Here is a 14421-nt window from a genome sequence, read left to right on the forward strand (position 1 = left end):
TTGAATTAATATATTTTATTCAAATTTGTATTTGGTTTGGCAATGAATGGATCTGCTTTTACATATTCTTTTTATTTATTGACAGTACAGAGTGTGGAGTGACAGGAAACAGGAAGAGAGAGACGGGTCCTAGGCTAGCAGTATGAATATTTTGGAACAGCATCGTCAGAAATACATAAATACATTTCCGGTATATTTCCGCTGCCTGTGTCCTTTTGGCACGATTGTCAAAATAGTGTTTAGAGAAGTTGTAAAATAAAACACATTTATGTGGAATGGTTATTGTGAAAATATGCCACTGAAAGATAATATCAAAAATAACGTAGTTGAAAAAGTTACACAGTATGAGTTTAATCATATCAGCACTTGATTATAAAATATATTTTGTAAATATATAGATATATATATATATATAAACATTATTTAGGTCTTGGTGGTTGGTGGTGGTGGTTGACCATCCTCCACCAGAAAGCAGAACAGTGTAACAAACAAGTTCCTCATGTTACTTATCAGTATTCATTTTGACAACCATGCACACAATGGCATTTTCTTTGGTTCCATTGGTGGCAGAGGATATATCCTCATGTACCTATTCCCATGTCTGTTTTAATTACTGGTTTATACATGGTTACTGGCTAGCTACTGATGAACTTTATTGTATTAACCTTAACCTATATAACCTATAATAACCTATAACCTTTATTTGAGCGACATACTATCTTTCTGCACAGCATCATGTGGTTAACTGTTCATCCATTCCGCCATCTTAGAATGATCCGGTTCAAAAGTTAAAGACTGGTCTGTCAAACACCAATCGGCAAAAAAAGAAAACACTTTTTCTTTTGAGAGATTAGTCAAACAAATAACACAGCCAACATGGCGGGCTGCTAAGAAAACACAAGCTATGACATGCTGTAATGACCACGTAGCTACTAGTGGGGTCGCCAAAACACACACAAAACAACTTTTAGTTCATACCATATGAACATTACATTTGTGGTCCAACACACAATCCTTATGTGAACTCCTGTACCACTACCTGTTTAAGAGAGAGAAAAGACACCAGCCCCCTCTCTGCATCCCTAACTCCAGTCAATTCTTCTTGTATTTGAGCCACAGGACGTCCCAGCTGGTACCCCAAATCCACTAGGAGCTCTAACAGTGGTGCTCTGTAGCGTTTCAGCCCATAGCGTCTCACTGCGGGCAGTGCCCTGTGGGCCATAGAGAACGATTCCTGGGTTTCATCCAAGTCACGGTGGCAAACAGCAAGAGCACACAGTGTGGGCACCAGCAGGACTGGGCTGTGCCTCTGTGCCAGCTTCTCCAGGAGTTCTAGAATGTTCTGCAGCAGGTCCCTTGCTGATCGAAACTGTCCCGACCGTAAAAGGTTGTACGCACGCATCTGCTCTTGTTGGGTGAAAAATTCAGAGAAATGGCAGGAATATCGAATGCAGCGCACGGCATAGAGGTTTGCTAGGTAGTCCTGGAGAGCTAAGCGCCTTTCGTTGATATTCTCCTCGTCGAAATTCCCTGTCAGAAGTTTGCGTGGAAGTTCTACTTCCGCAATTTGATCACTGAATTCTTCAAGCAGTTGGCGGTGGAAGCAGACAAAGTCGCTGTAGCGGCGCTCTACAGACACGCGCCTGGAGTCGTAGCTGCCAGAGCGCATCACCACAATCTCGTACACCTGGAATATATAATAAAGGGCAACTTAACCAATAATGTACTTGAATCCTGCCATTCTATTGTGAGCACATGTGACAATCTCACATAACCCTTCCAATGAGTTCTGTGTCCAGGCGTTGCTCTTAAAAAAATCTGTGCCAGTGTAGTTCACGTAAAAACAACACGTTTCAAGCTATAGCGGAGATTTTTCAGTGCCACTGAGAGCGAGCTTTCAACACAAAACACACCAGAAAGTGTTGTCAGATTCACACATGCCTGCACAAAGGAATGATAGGATTAAAAAATCTGTAAAGTTATCCTTTAACTTTACCTACGTACACGTTTTGCAGCCAGTAGTGGACATTCCAACAAGCAGCACATTGGCTAATTAATAATAGTACCTTATATTGACAGATTTTGAATATATTCTGTATCAAGAGGTCTGTCTCACCACATATTTGGACAGGGTTTGTTCTAAAATGCGTGCAGATGGGATTTCAAACAGCAGTTTGGAAGACCTCAGTTGCTTCTTTACAATCTTCCAATTTTGCTGAAGCTCCTTGGTTGTTAAACAGGAAGAACTGGGTCCTACACACACACACACACACACACACACACACACACACACACACACACACACACACACACACACACACTGTTAAACAAAGAGTCCTTTTCCAGGTACTTTTTGTTTCTTGTAACATAATCTGTTAAATGGGAAGTTTCTTTGATTGAAATACAGAACTGAAAGAATACCTGGGGCCAGTGTCTCGTATGTTTTTCCATTGTGCTGGTCAGACTCTTGTGTCACTGTGTCTGGGCCTTTCTTATGCCTCTGTCTAGCAGGTATTCGCACCAGTCGTGCTTCTGCCATCCCAGCTATATTGGCATATAAGCAACCGCAGAGCTTAAAGGACCAGAGGAGGGTTATGGACAGTTCAGAAACCTGCCTACCAGTGACATCAGCGGTAGGCAGGTTTCGTAATTTCAAACATGCTTTCATAATTTTATGTATTTATTCATTTATTTATTTATTAATCTAAGAACAATGGCTTCTGTTTCAGCATGCTAACTTTCCAGGAAGAGAAAGGCTGTAGTTTCTATTAGCTTGGAATCCCCATCGAAGATGTCATTAGGCAGGTTTCTGAACAGTCCGTAGCAGCCCACCAATGAGATGCAGAGTGAGTGAGTAGACAGAAATTGTGGCATCTTAAAATGAGCATTAGTGAGGACCAATTACTATGAAGATATGGTTGAAAATGAGCAAATTTCTCCTTGATGTGGTTGAATCATTCAACCACATCGTCTTATTCTAGGTATTTGGTACATTTTTGTGAATTTTCCCCAACTTTACCAAGTTGTTTTAAACCCAACCCAGAATGTTATCAAAAGCTTTCTTTTACTTTATTGACTCCCTGCCACAGGCTTGAAGTCGAAACACATAGTTTGTTTAGAGGCTTATATTTGCCATGCCATGACAGTAAAGCCTAAGGCATTTTATTTGTTTCAAATGAGAGTGCCTTGAAGTTTTCTTGTAGTTTCGATTAGACTTTCGAGTAGACTTGCCTATCCAAAGAGTACCTCAAACAAAACTGAAAATATTTTCTTAGTGGTGGATGGTAATAATTTGTGTTTCATAACCAGTGTCGACACAACATCACAATTTACAGTAGACTATTAGTCTTACCTTTCCTCCTGCAGTAAGGGCGTCTCTTGAATGCTGTTCTGTCAGGGAGTGAAATCTCAGTGTGACGGAGGAATCACAATTACTTTTTTTGTGTTAATAGAGGAACCAATTGAAGGGGGAAGTTGGTCTGTAGATAGTCATGTCAGCGTGCAAAAGTGAAGCAAGAATAAGAAACAAGGAAGTGAAACCTGATCAGAGATGGTGAGATTTGCATGTGTAAGGCTACCCAAATATTTACCAGACAATTCAATCAAATTAATAGAAGACCTATAGGCATACATGAAAATTTAAATAGCGTAGGGAGGCTACTTATTTTTATGTGACACACTGTGTCACTCACAACTTACCGGATATAAGCCTATGCAATTTACTGGATATAAGCCTTTGCAAGTTGCCCCAATCCAATCCAATGCAATACAACCCAGCTAATCAGCCCTACTATCCTGGGAACAGGAAGAATGTATTCTGCAGCAAAGCATGGTCTGGCAGGTTGATTCAGCCCATCTCTACACCGACCTCACCTACACTGTAGTACCAGTGTTTGTCCACTAGGTGGAGACTAGTTCAAAGGATTACTGTTGTTATCAACATGTTGCCTCTTGCCTGCCCAAAGCTGCAGTCCTTAATCTTCTGTTGTTCATACTTGTCTTTGATCTTATACAGGTTTGTCTAATTAAGTTTAGTAATGGAGACTAGCCCTCAATGTAAGAATTACTATATGCTATTCTGCTGACCTAGGACAGTTTGATGTTATTTTACAAATCAAGGTGCTAATGTGCCTGCCTATACCCTGTGGTGCCTGTGAGTTCTTTGGGGGTCCGGTCATAATTCCAACGACCTACCAGTCCAACAAATCTCTTTATCATTCTAAACATTGTAATAATATGACATCATAGATTTTTGGGACACAATCTCCTTACCAATGTTAATTAGCCTACTACTGATTAGCCTAAGTAATACACTGTTCAAGTAGATCAAAAATATTTAGATTTTCAGGCCACTACGTGGGCTTCAAATCTAGTCCTATTTGTGCTGATCAGAGCAATGGTCACCGAGTTGTGGCCATTTAAAGTCTTAAACACTGTTGTAACAATGTTGTAGTGCCCATTATGTGTGCAATTTAGTTTTTTTGGCGTGACTATTCTCATACCAGACCCCTGAACAGTGTTTGTGCCACGTTGGTGCGGATTGGAACATCAGTGCACCTGTAGCCCCTTGGGGCCTCTGGGGGTGACTATCGTCATGGCAGACCCTTGAACAGTGTTTGTGCCAAGTTTGGTGCTTTTTCGAGTTTTGTGTTTGTGCTCCCGGGGGGCCCTGACATGGCCCCTGGGGACACACATGGCCCCTGGTGTGACTATTGTTATGGCAGACCCCTGAACAGTGTTTGTGCCAAGTTTGGTGCGGATCGGAGCAACGGTGCACCTCGCAGGTCCGCGTGTTACATTTGTGACGTCAACCCACTGTAGTGTCCACCGTCCATTAGGCAATTTGAATATAGGATAGGGTGTGGGCTAATCTTCTGTGGTATTCATACAGTATACAATATAATCTAGGCCTACAGCATAAGAAGGAACCCACGTAGAACACAATGAAGTACAATATGCAAGACATACAGTACATTGCCTAGTACATCATTATGATATCATATAGGTTTGATCAATATACCAATATTATATCAATATGAGACTAGATACTGTCTGGGATTTTAAATATCATATCATGATATGGGTTTGGACTTTTCCTTTTTTAAATGTCGCATTACAGTAATGTGATGTGATTTTCAGATTTTCTATTTGTCTTTACCCACTTAATTACTGATGATTATTTATCAAAAATCTCATTGTATAAATATTTCTCAATAGTCAACCCCACTATATTGATATTGAGGTATTGTTGCAAAAAAAAATCCTGATATTCGATTTTGTCCATATTGCCTTAATATAAACATACATTCAGCAATTGATCACAATATTTTAGAACAAAAGATTGCATCATTGTCAGGATGAGAGCTATAGCCAACCAACTAATGTTCACGTGCCTTTTACTTGTAAATGGTATTGTTGACAATAAAGTTGAACCTTGAACCTTGTATAAAACACATTTGGGTTTAATGGTAATCAATTGGGATCATAACTGCATTAATACTATTGGAGGATGCATGACTATCATCTTTAGTTCAAATGGTCACTGAATATTCATTGAGAATCATGCAAGCAGATGATTCTTTGTCCTTTCACTTTACTCAAGCGTCTATTTATGAAACAATCCTCACACTGTCAATGCCTGTGTGGCTTTAATACAGCAAATAAGCACATAAACGGACGCTTGTGGGAAAAACAATGGCATTTCATTGAGGCTCCATTGTCTTAAGAGGGCACGCTGCGGCCAAATGCATTTATTTATCAGTTTTGATACATTTCTGTCTGTCTGTACCAGTGAGAGAGCATAAAGTCCTTGTTTGTTCCGGGGCCAGTGAGTACAGTGGGCCACAGAGCCAGCTGGGAGACATGAGTTGATTTCATTGTCGATTTTTTACTCACCGGCTGCTTTGCAATGGAAAGACAGATAGAGATCCACCATCCTCATAACGTAAAACCATCTTACCAAATGGTTGCAAGCATAAAAAAACATTACTAGCTAACACAACACCAGTGCTCATATTTTTTTTTTATTATGTCTTGTTGCTTTATTTGCTGTAGATCTATTTATTCTTTTGTTATTTCTTAAACGGCATTTTTGAAATGAACCACTTTAGTTTAAAATATGTTTTGCTCATTCATACCTGTATGCTTTGAACGAGTTGGCACATTGCATTTTTCAGTTCCAGGCAGCAAAAAGGCTAATCAATTAATGTATTTCAATTTTTTTCTAATTGATATGCATTGCTCACATCAAGGGTCGATAGCAAAGAAAATATTGTTTGAAAAATGGGGAGGTCACCCAAAAAAAAAATGCCACATACAAATGTCAGAACCATTTTGAGATTGATCATTGTGGAACCTAAACGAGTGTTTATCAACGGCACACTGCTAATGGATATGGCTGCATTCTGCAGTGTGTTAGTGGTTGTATTTTCTCAGTAGGGGTCCAGTATTCTCAAATCAATATTCAATCAACAACATAGTTGAATTAAAGGTCAAGGTCAGAGCACATTTTGAAAATGACTTGGCAACGACAGTAGGCTACACCAGTGGTTCTCAAAGTGGGGTCCGGGGACCCCCAGGGGTCATTGGGGTCATAAGGTATATTATACATATACACACATGTACAAAAGTACATTCTGCATCAAACATTTTCAATTGCAACTGGCCCTTCATCATCAGATTCAGGTGGGTGAGGTTTTTGACTGGTGTAAATACTACTCAAGTACAGCCGCTATGGGTGAACTGTGTACAGACTGGGTCTGTGACCTAAGCTGTTGATGACATCCCCTTTTACCACATCTAAGAAACTATGAGCCTGTTGTGTTTGACTGCATGTCTCCCTGACTACATGAATTCAGTATGATTCCTGGGACTGTTTAAAACTCAGTCTGATTTCCTTTGTTGGTCACATATTGTCGTAGGCTAACACCAGGTACATGCTTGACATGCACGTTTGAGCATTAATGACATTCTCTTGCTCTCTCTGTTTCCTCTATCTCTCGTTCTCTCCCTGCCCATACACACACACACACACACACACACACACACACACACACACACACACACACACACACACACACACACACACACACACACACACACACACACACACACACACACACACACACACACACACACACACACACACACACACACACACACACACACAATAGCTTATCAGTTGTCCTCGAGTGTCATATCAACCAGCTGCCCAAGACATAATTTCAGAACAATGCGGTGCCAGTGCGTTCCAGGCGGGCACCGACCAGGGAGTGTACGATTCAGGGTCATAGCTGGTGTCCATATTAGCCCCCTTCACAGTCCAGCTGTTGTCGGAGTATTGTACAGACAGCTGGTCTAGAGATGTTGTAATAATAATATTCCTGAGATGAGTGATGTGCATTTGGGCCTAGCTATAATTGTTCATTGTGTTCATACTCATCACAGATTTCTAGAAATTCAATATGGCTACTGAACCAACAAACATAATAACACAGTGTGTGAATTGACAGCATACAAAAATCCTTATTGTGTTGGATACACTGGGGGAAAAAATGATACTAATGTAATTTTACTAGCTTTCATTGATAACGATATGAAAATGAATTATAGCTCAGATTTTGAGTGAAATGAAAAATTCTGGAAGATGATTAGCATCCATTCTAGTCAGCACAGGCAAGTTGTGTTCACATGTCCTTGAATATTTTGGGGCTGTGTTTGTTGGAGCCTCAGCCGGTCAAGGTTAAATGGCTATACAGCGGCACAGCCCATACTATGATCTGCAGAACAGATTGGCTGACCAGTCTGACTATGTGAGCAAGTGATAAGAGCACAAAAAAAAATCATCCCTTAATGAATTTTGATGCCACAGCCGAATTACCATGTGACGTTTGAAGCAGCAGTAAATATGTACATTGAAGTTTCTTCTAGGCTCTTTCCTGTGTATCCTGTATATCAACGGACTCTTGGCCACTTTAGGTCCAACAATTGATTAATATTTGGTTTCAAAATGACATACAATGATGCATGGTCCCTATCTTTGTATGCAAATTAAATCTTTAGGGAGATGAATCACCCCGAGTGAAGATGATAATGTACATGCAGTGGATTTGCATATTTATATTACAGGTTACTGATAATATTTTTAGATAAGAAGGAAGGTAGTGCGTTTGTCATTGTTTGCATCATCCTGCCCCTCTACACCACCACACCCTATCATTAACTCGGATCAAATGGGCATTAACTTGCATGGATGATGTAGGGCCAAGTCACCCGAAGATTGATAGCATTTAGATTAATAATAAGTTAATTGAAATGCAATATTTTCTTGTATCCATAGCGCCTTTGTGTTTTTACAACATAAAATAATTATGACAGTTTCCTTCACGCAATGATTGACGATATTCTATTGTCTGTTCATGAACTAGACATGAGACCACAATTAGACAACACATAGTTCATTAGTGTTGTGGGATTGCTTACAAATGATTGGATTAACTAACAGCTTTTCATCTGAATTCACTTAAACCCTATATACTTTGTGACCGGGTCCCCCAGGAGTCTATACTTGGTCCCCTCTTCTTTTTCCATACACAAAATCTCTTCGCCAAAAATTGCTGATCTACACACTCACAATGTTCACCTACTGTATTGTGACATGCTCAGAATAGGGAAGCTAGATTTCATGTGGTTTAATGGGTAAAATTGGCTTATTCGGAATTAACAACAAAGAGTTGCATTCGTCCCTTGGGAGAATTGTTTGGGTTTTTAACTCTGTGCCCATCCTTTATCGTGCTTTTAATCTCCTGTCTATGCTGTCTTTTTTTAAGGGTAATTCCAGCACAGAGGTATAGTTTAACTCTGTCCTCTCTACCTCCCCTCAGGGTACCAATTACTTTTGGATGACAGACTTACACCTGATTGATTGATTGATTGATTGAATACTTTATTAACAGTGCAAATAGTAGCCTACAGTCGTACGATTATACAATGGTGCTAAAAGGGTAACACAAAAAGCCTTAAGGGCTTGTTTCCATTGTGGTCCTGGGTATTTCTCACCTGCCTCTGCCATGGTCTCAGTTCTTGAAGACAAGCATCTGCAAATCAAATCCCAAAATATTCTCTCACAGCTGAAAATGTGGTTTTGAGTAATTGCCAACAGTTGGCAGGTTACAGAATCACCCATTGATAACATAAACCTTTTTTTGCATTGAGGCCAGTAGTAATGACCCCCAGGCCAAGTAAAATGCTGTCACATTTCCTGTACGTCAAAAAGATTTATGCAGGAGTTGAAGGAGTGGAGTTCAGGTGTTTGGTTATTAGGATATGACAGGTGCCGCTGAGTGATATTCAGATGGACACAGAGCTATCTAACCCTGAGGCAAGCATAGCCTAGAAGCCTATACGCAACAACACCTGATTCACTGGTACTGTGAATAGAAATTGATAAACCAGGGCAATGTTTTGATATTCAGAATATCTCATATTATAATGTATTCTGAACATGTTACAACCATGATGCTGAAAATGTAAACTAACCTGCTGTTCTGTACTACAGTAGCCTACACATTTTAATTAGAAACCACCTGATTAATTGGTCACCAATAAGAGCTCAATTATTGACCTCTTTACCAAGCAGCAATGATACTCAAGGCAGCTTTCAAATATTTGTATTGATTTTCAAAGTCATTCCATAAATATTATTCATACAGGGGAAAGATGTACATGTGGAAGTCCCTTGTATAAAACCGCACATCCACCCACCTACGTCTGCATCCATATGGCCTGCCCAATATCCCATGACACCGTACAGGTAAAGGGTCTGACATAAACCAAGAACATATTGTCGCTGTCGGGTGGAAACCTTGCATCTCCATTATGTCATCTTTGTCCCCCCATAAATTATACCCTATTTATACTTAGTCATATGATGGTGTCACACAAAAATAGTGGAAATCTACAAGCTCACAACGTGTAACAACATGAAAGTGGTTAAGTCTGTTTGTGGGTTTTATAAATATTTAACCAATGATGGATCCATTGGAACACAGGTACATCTTTTAATTTTCTGGAACCTAATGGTTTTGGACATACAAAGTTTCCACTCGACAGTGAAGATATAGTATTATATTCCTCATTTTTCTCCTATCTTTGGATAAAAGCGCTATATAAATGCACCATTTACCATTTAACGTGCACGGAGGTTCTCGCTATATCTTCCCCTGTTCTAGTGTTGATGATGTCTTGTTTATGATTGTATATTATTGTATGTCTTTAAATGTCTCGATGAATTGAATACACAGACCGCAATGGAAACAGGCCCTTGGGCTTTTTGTGTTATTCTTTAAGCAATCATAATATTGTACCACAGTACTACTATTAATAAAGTATTCAATCAATCAATCAATCAATCAATCAAACTGAGTCTAGTGCAGCGACAAGAACATGATCCCCTGCCAACTTCCCTCCTGTGATCATAGTCAATTGTGTTTACTGGCGCGTCTGGCCAAGACAGAGGCACTACTACTGCTTTTTTTTAATGTATTTATTTTTTAGATAAGCCAATTGTTTTTCAATCCCTTTGGGTTGAAACCCAGACGCCCTCATGAAAAAAAAATCCTAATCATATACCTGGCTGTGTATCTTTAGGGAAGACAGTACCCCAACAGAGTACCCCAACAGATTGCATTCAGAGTTCTGGTCACCAACATCACTTCAACAGTGGGTGAAAGTAACTAGGCTACTGTACTTAAATACAATTTTGATGTACCCTTACTTAAATATTTCCTTTTTTGGTACTTATATTTCAACTCCACTAGATCTCAGGGGCAAATTTAGATTTGCAATACAAAATGTACCTTAACTGATAAAATATGATGTATTGTTATTGGTTAAGATACTTGGCAGCACATGAAATAAGTAAAATCATCCCCACCTTTAACAGCTACAACATCAAAGTTATTCCAACCAGTTCCATTCCCCTCCATCAGGTGCCCCGGCTGACCAGGGGGAGGCAGTATAGAGACCAGGATTACTGCATGTTTTTTGTGAGGGTACCTTCACACGGGGAGAACATGCCAACTTCACACAGAAAGGCCAACACCACCTGGGTATGGGCACTGATGACGCGGAGGAGAGAAAACACCCAGCGCCCACAGTGCTGTGGGCGTGTAAATGAACATTTCAAAATGAACATTTCTGAACATTTCTGAATTTAATCATTCATAATTTGTACTTTTGAATAATTGAGTATTCTGAAGGAGTGACTGCTTCCACTCGAGAAAGGACCTCTAACCCAAGGCTGAAGGGGGGGGGGTTGACTTCTGTATTCACGTCGTGAGTTACAAGTGTCTAGCTTATGGTCTTTGTTTGGTAGCAGAGTACAGATTTATCATGCTAATTTCCCAACTAGTGCACAAATTGGATCAGAACAATAACCTGAAAGATTCTAATAAACACATTTAGTGTTTGACCAGAAGGTTTCATTTCAAGGACCCCGAAATGTATATGTATTTGGCTCTGTCCCCCATTTATCTTTATCAATGCATCGTGATGCGACGGGTTGAGAGCTTGTACATCGGCAATTTTTGAAGAGACGAAAAATAAAATAGGGCTTAAGTGTTTAACTGTTCCTCATTTTGCTGTCCAAAGACCCCTGGGGGTCCCCGGGCCTCACTTTGAGAATCAGTGGTATAGCGGTGTGGACAGGACCGGGTAAATCTTTGCTACTGTAGTTTGCCATATTGGTTAACCACCTAAACCCTATTTTAAAAATAGTGAACATAGCTGATTGGAAAACCTCTCCTTGGCAGAAGTTTGCAAAAGTTGGGTGTATGACACAAATGTGCCTTCTATTAATTAATTAGAAGGCTTAGAAGCCTTTATTAAACCCCCAAACATGTCTGTTGTTCAAGGTCACGGTGTAAACATAATATGTTTGCAATGGTCATGTTTAACCGGTGAAAGCATTTTTGTATGCTTTGGAAGCACGATATAACTTTTTTGCACAACTCTGATGATGGGCAATAATAGTATGCATCCTCAGTTGAGTTGATTTCATCACATTCAGTAGTATGACTGAATTTTTGACACTGTGTCCCACTTTATCTGTGTCCAGATGATTTATTTATCTAGAATACATTGCACCAAAACAGTCAAATTTATTTTGATTTTTTTAAAATATTTTTTCAGCTGATTCCCAATATTGCTCAGAAGGCACATAACTGATTAAATGTCAACGATGAATCATCAGGCTGTTACACTGTGTTTTATTTTGTCATGTGAGGCTCTTTGGTGGTACAAGCAGTGCTAATTGCAATGCTAAGGTGTTGAATTCAGCTCACTTGTGTTACTGCTGGCTGCCCTCATTCCTGTTGCTCTCAACAACAATCAATACATACAAGCAATCTAAATAAAATAAAATAAATACAAATACAAAGGCCTTAAAACATTCTAATAAATAAAACAAAAACAAATCAAAATAAATAAATAAACTCAGTTACTGAGATGGGGAAAAGGGGAACACATTAAGTAAAAACTCAATTCAGGAGTCATGAAGTGATTTGTGAGTACATGCAAATTTGAGCATCCAGGGAACATTCATCAAAAGTGATAACCCTGATACAGGGCCAGCCGAGAGGACCAACTCCCTCTATAACTGATGCTTATTAGCATTAAATTACAATGAAGATACATTCAGATAAGAGTCAGTTTGTGACAAATTGACACTTAGCGGATGGTGTAGCAAAACATTAAGCCTGTTTATTGGCCGCATACATGAAGGGATCAAATTGCGGACGCTGCTAAATCCCCCCAGCCAGCCTCTCTCTGGAAATACTGAGCTCCAAATGTAGCCGGCCCACTCTGAAAGGGTGGTCCCCCCCAGCATTATGATCAGAAATGATCTGTGCCGTAGGCACGCCGCTGCAACAAAGACATAATCACAATGTTATCAACGGACAGTTGGGCTTGCAGAGGGGAGAGGGGAGATTTTCGGCCCGGCACAGATTTGGCAGGGTCTTCTGTTATTGAATATTTCCATTGTCAGTGTAACAAAAGTGCCATGATCACTGTTGAAACGCTTACAAAGGAAATGCCATCTTGCAAACAACATGCTGACCCCGGCAGTTTTGAAGTGAAATATGCAATGATTAGAAAAGCACCATTGTTCGTCAGCAATGAGTTTTTTAAAGTAAGCTGCTGCTGGGAGTATTGTGTGTGGCCGGTACATCCCACTGTGCTTCTGTTATGTAGTGGTAACAAAACACAGACACACTAATGCAAATTTTAAAACAATACATGTGAGATGGAAAGGGCTGATGTCTGATTACATTCTGTAAATATCCAGGTTTTTCTACACGTGTGTGAACTTTCAGCAGTGAATATATGATAGGATAATCAAGGTGCGGGTATGGTGTCTTTTTACTCAATATTAACAAAGCTATATATTTAGAGGATAAAGTCAAGAACAGCTCTTTCAATGTTTATTACAATTTGTATTAAAATGAGTCATGATTAATCAATGTTTGGTTATGGTGCCTTTTTTCTTTTACTAAATATTAACAAAGAGATATATTTGGAGGGTAAAGTCAAGAACAGATATTTCAATGTTAATTACAATTTGTTTAAACAAAATTAAATACAATTGGGATCTGTGTGCGCGTGTGCGTGCATGTGTAATGCATGTATACATAATATGTTCTGTACATGACTGTACGTAATACATTAACCACATGAACCCTAGCATCCCTATTCTGGGCATGTCATAATAGCAGAACATTCTGGGAAAATAGATGAACCATTTGCAGAAATAGCAGATCTACAAGCTCACAACACATCGCAGCGTGTTTTGAGCTTGTAGATCGACATTTTTGTTTAACTGAAAATAGCCGACGTATGTGGGATTTAAGTGGGTAATATCAATGGTCTTTGTGACTGCCTATGTAGGCCTATACATGGCTGCAGTCTGTCTGTATGAGATCTATATCTATGAATGGCTTTGACAGGGATTTGTTTTGGGCTTATCCTTGCTGTACTCCAGCTGATTACTCATCGTTCTGATGCTAATGGCAGACAGGAGAGATGGGTTCACATTTTAGCCCAGTAAGCTGGCTACTGGGACTGACAGATATGTAGTATAATAGGTTGTGACAGAAAGGGAGTCATTGCTCTTTGACCTGAGAATATGTGTCATGTAGTATATTATGGTCAACGTCTATGGAACTAAAATGTGTTACTGATTTATAAACAGCATTTCAAACAAGTCACGCATGAATACACAAATGATTACATTACAAAGGTTAATTAACATTTAACATTAACACTTACTGAGTGTCTGGAAATGTTTTATTGTGTAGAGGTTATGAGGCTGTATCATATCCTGCAGGTACTGAAGGGAGGTCACCTCATTTTCTGACTCATCAG

General features: G+C 39.5%; 1 protein-coding gene across 3 annotated transcripts; it reads right to left on the reverse strand.

The window, feature by feature from the left end:
- snx20 (sorting nexin 20) lies at nucleotides 1-3492 on the reverse strand. 3 transcript variants are annotated; one of them, XM_080437701.1, is made up of 4 exons: nucleotides 3353-3492; nucleotides 2422-2572; nucleotides 2117-2253; nucleotides 1-1687 (listed from the first exon to the last, which is right to left on the reverse strand). In XM_080437701.1, exons 2-4 carry the CDS (start codon nucleotides 2537-2539, stop codon nucleotides 1016-1018), a joined length of 927 nt encoding a protein of 308 aa, XP_080293827.1. In that variant the 5' UTR covers nucleotides 2540-2572; nucleotides 3353-3492; the 3' UTR covers nucleotides 1-1015. The 3 variants fall into 3 exon arrangements, with proteins under 3 accessions (XP_080293827.1, XP_080293828.1, XP_080293826.1); XM_080437702.1 differs by having other exon boundaries at nucleotides 2422-2544; nucleotides 3353-3411; XM_080437700.1 differs by lacking the exon at nucleotides 3353-3492 and having other exon boundaries at nucleotides 2422-3308.
- Nucleotides 3493-14421: the final 10929 nt, after the last annotated feature.

Source organism: Gymnoscopelus braueri, assembly GCF_963280865.1.
Source record: "Gymnoscopelus braueri genome assembly, chromosome: 9".
Lineage (NCBI taxonomy): Eukaryota > Metazoa > Chordata > Actinopteri > Myctophiformes > Myctophidae > Gymnoscopelus > Gymnoscopelus braueri.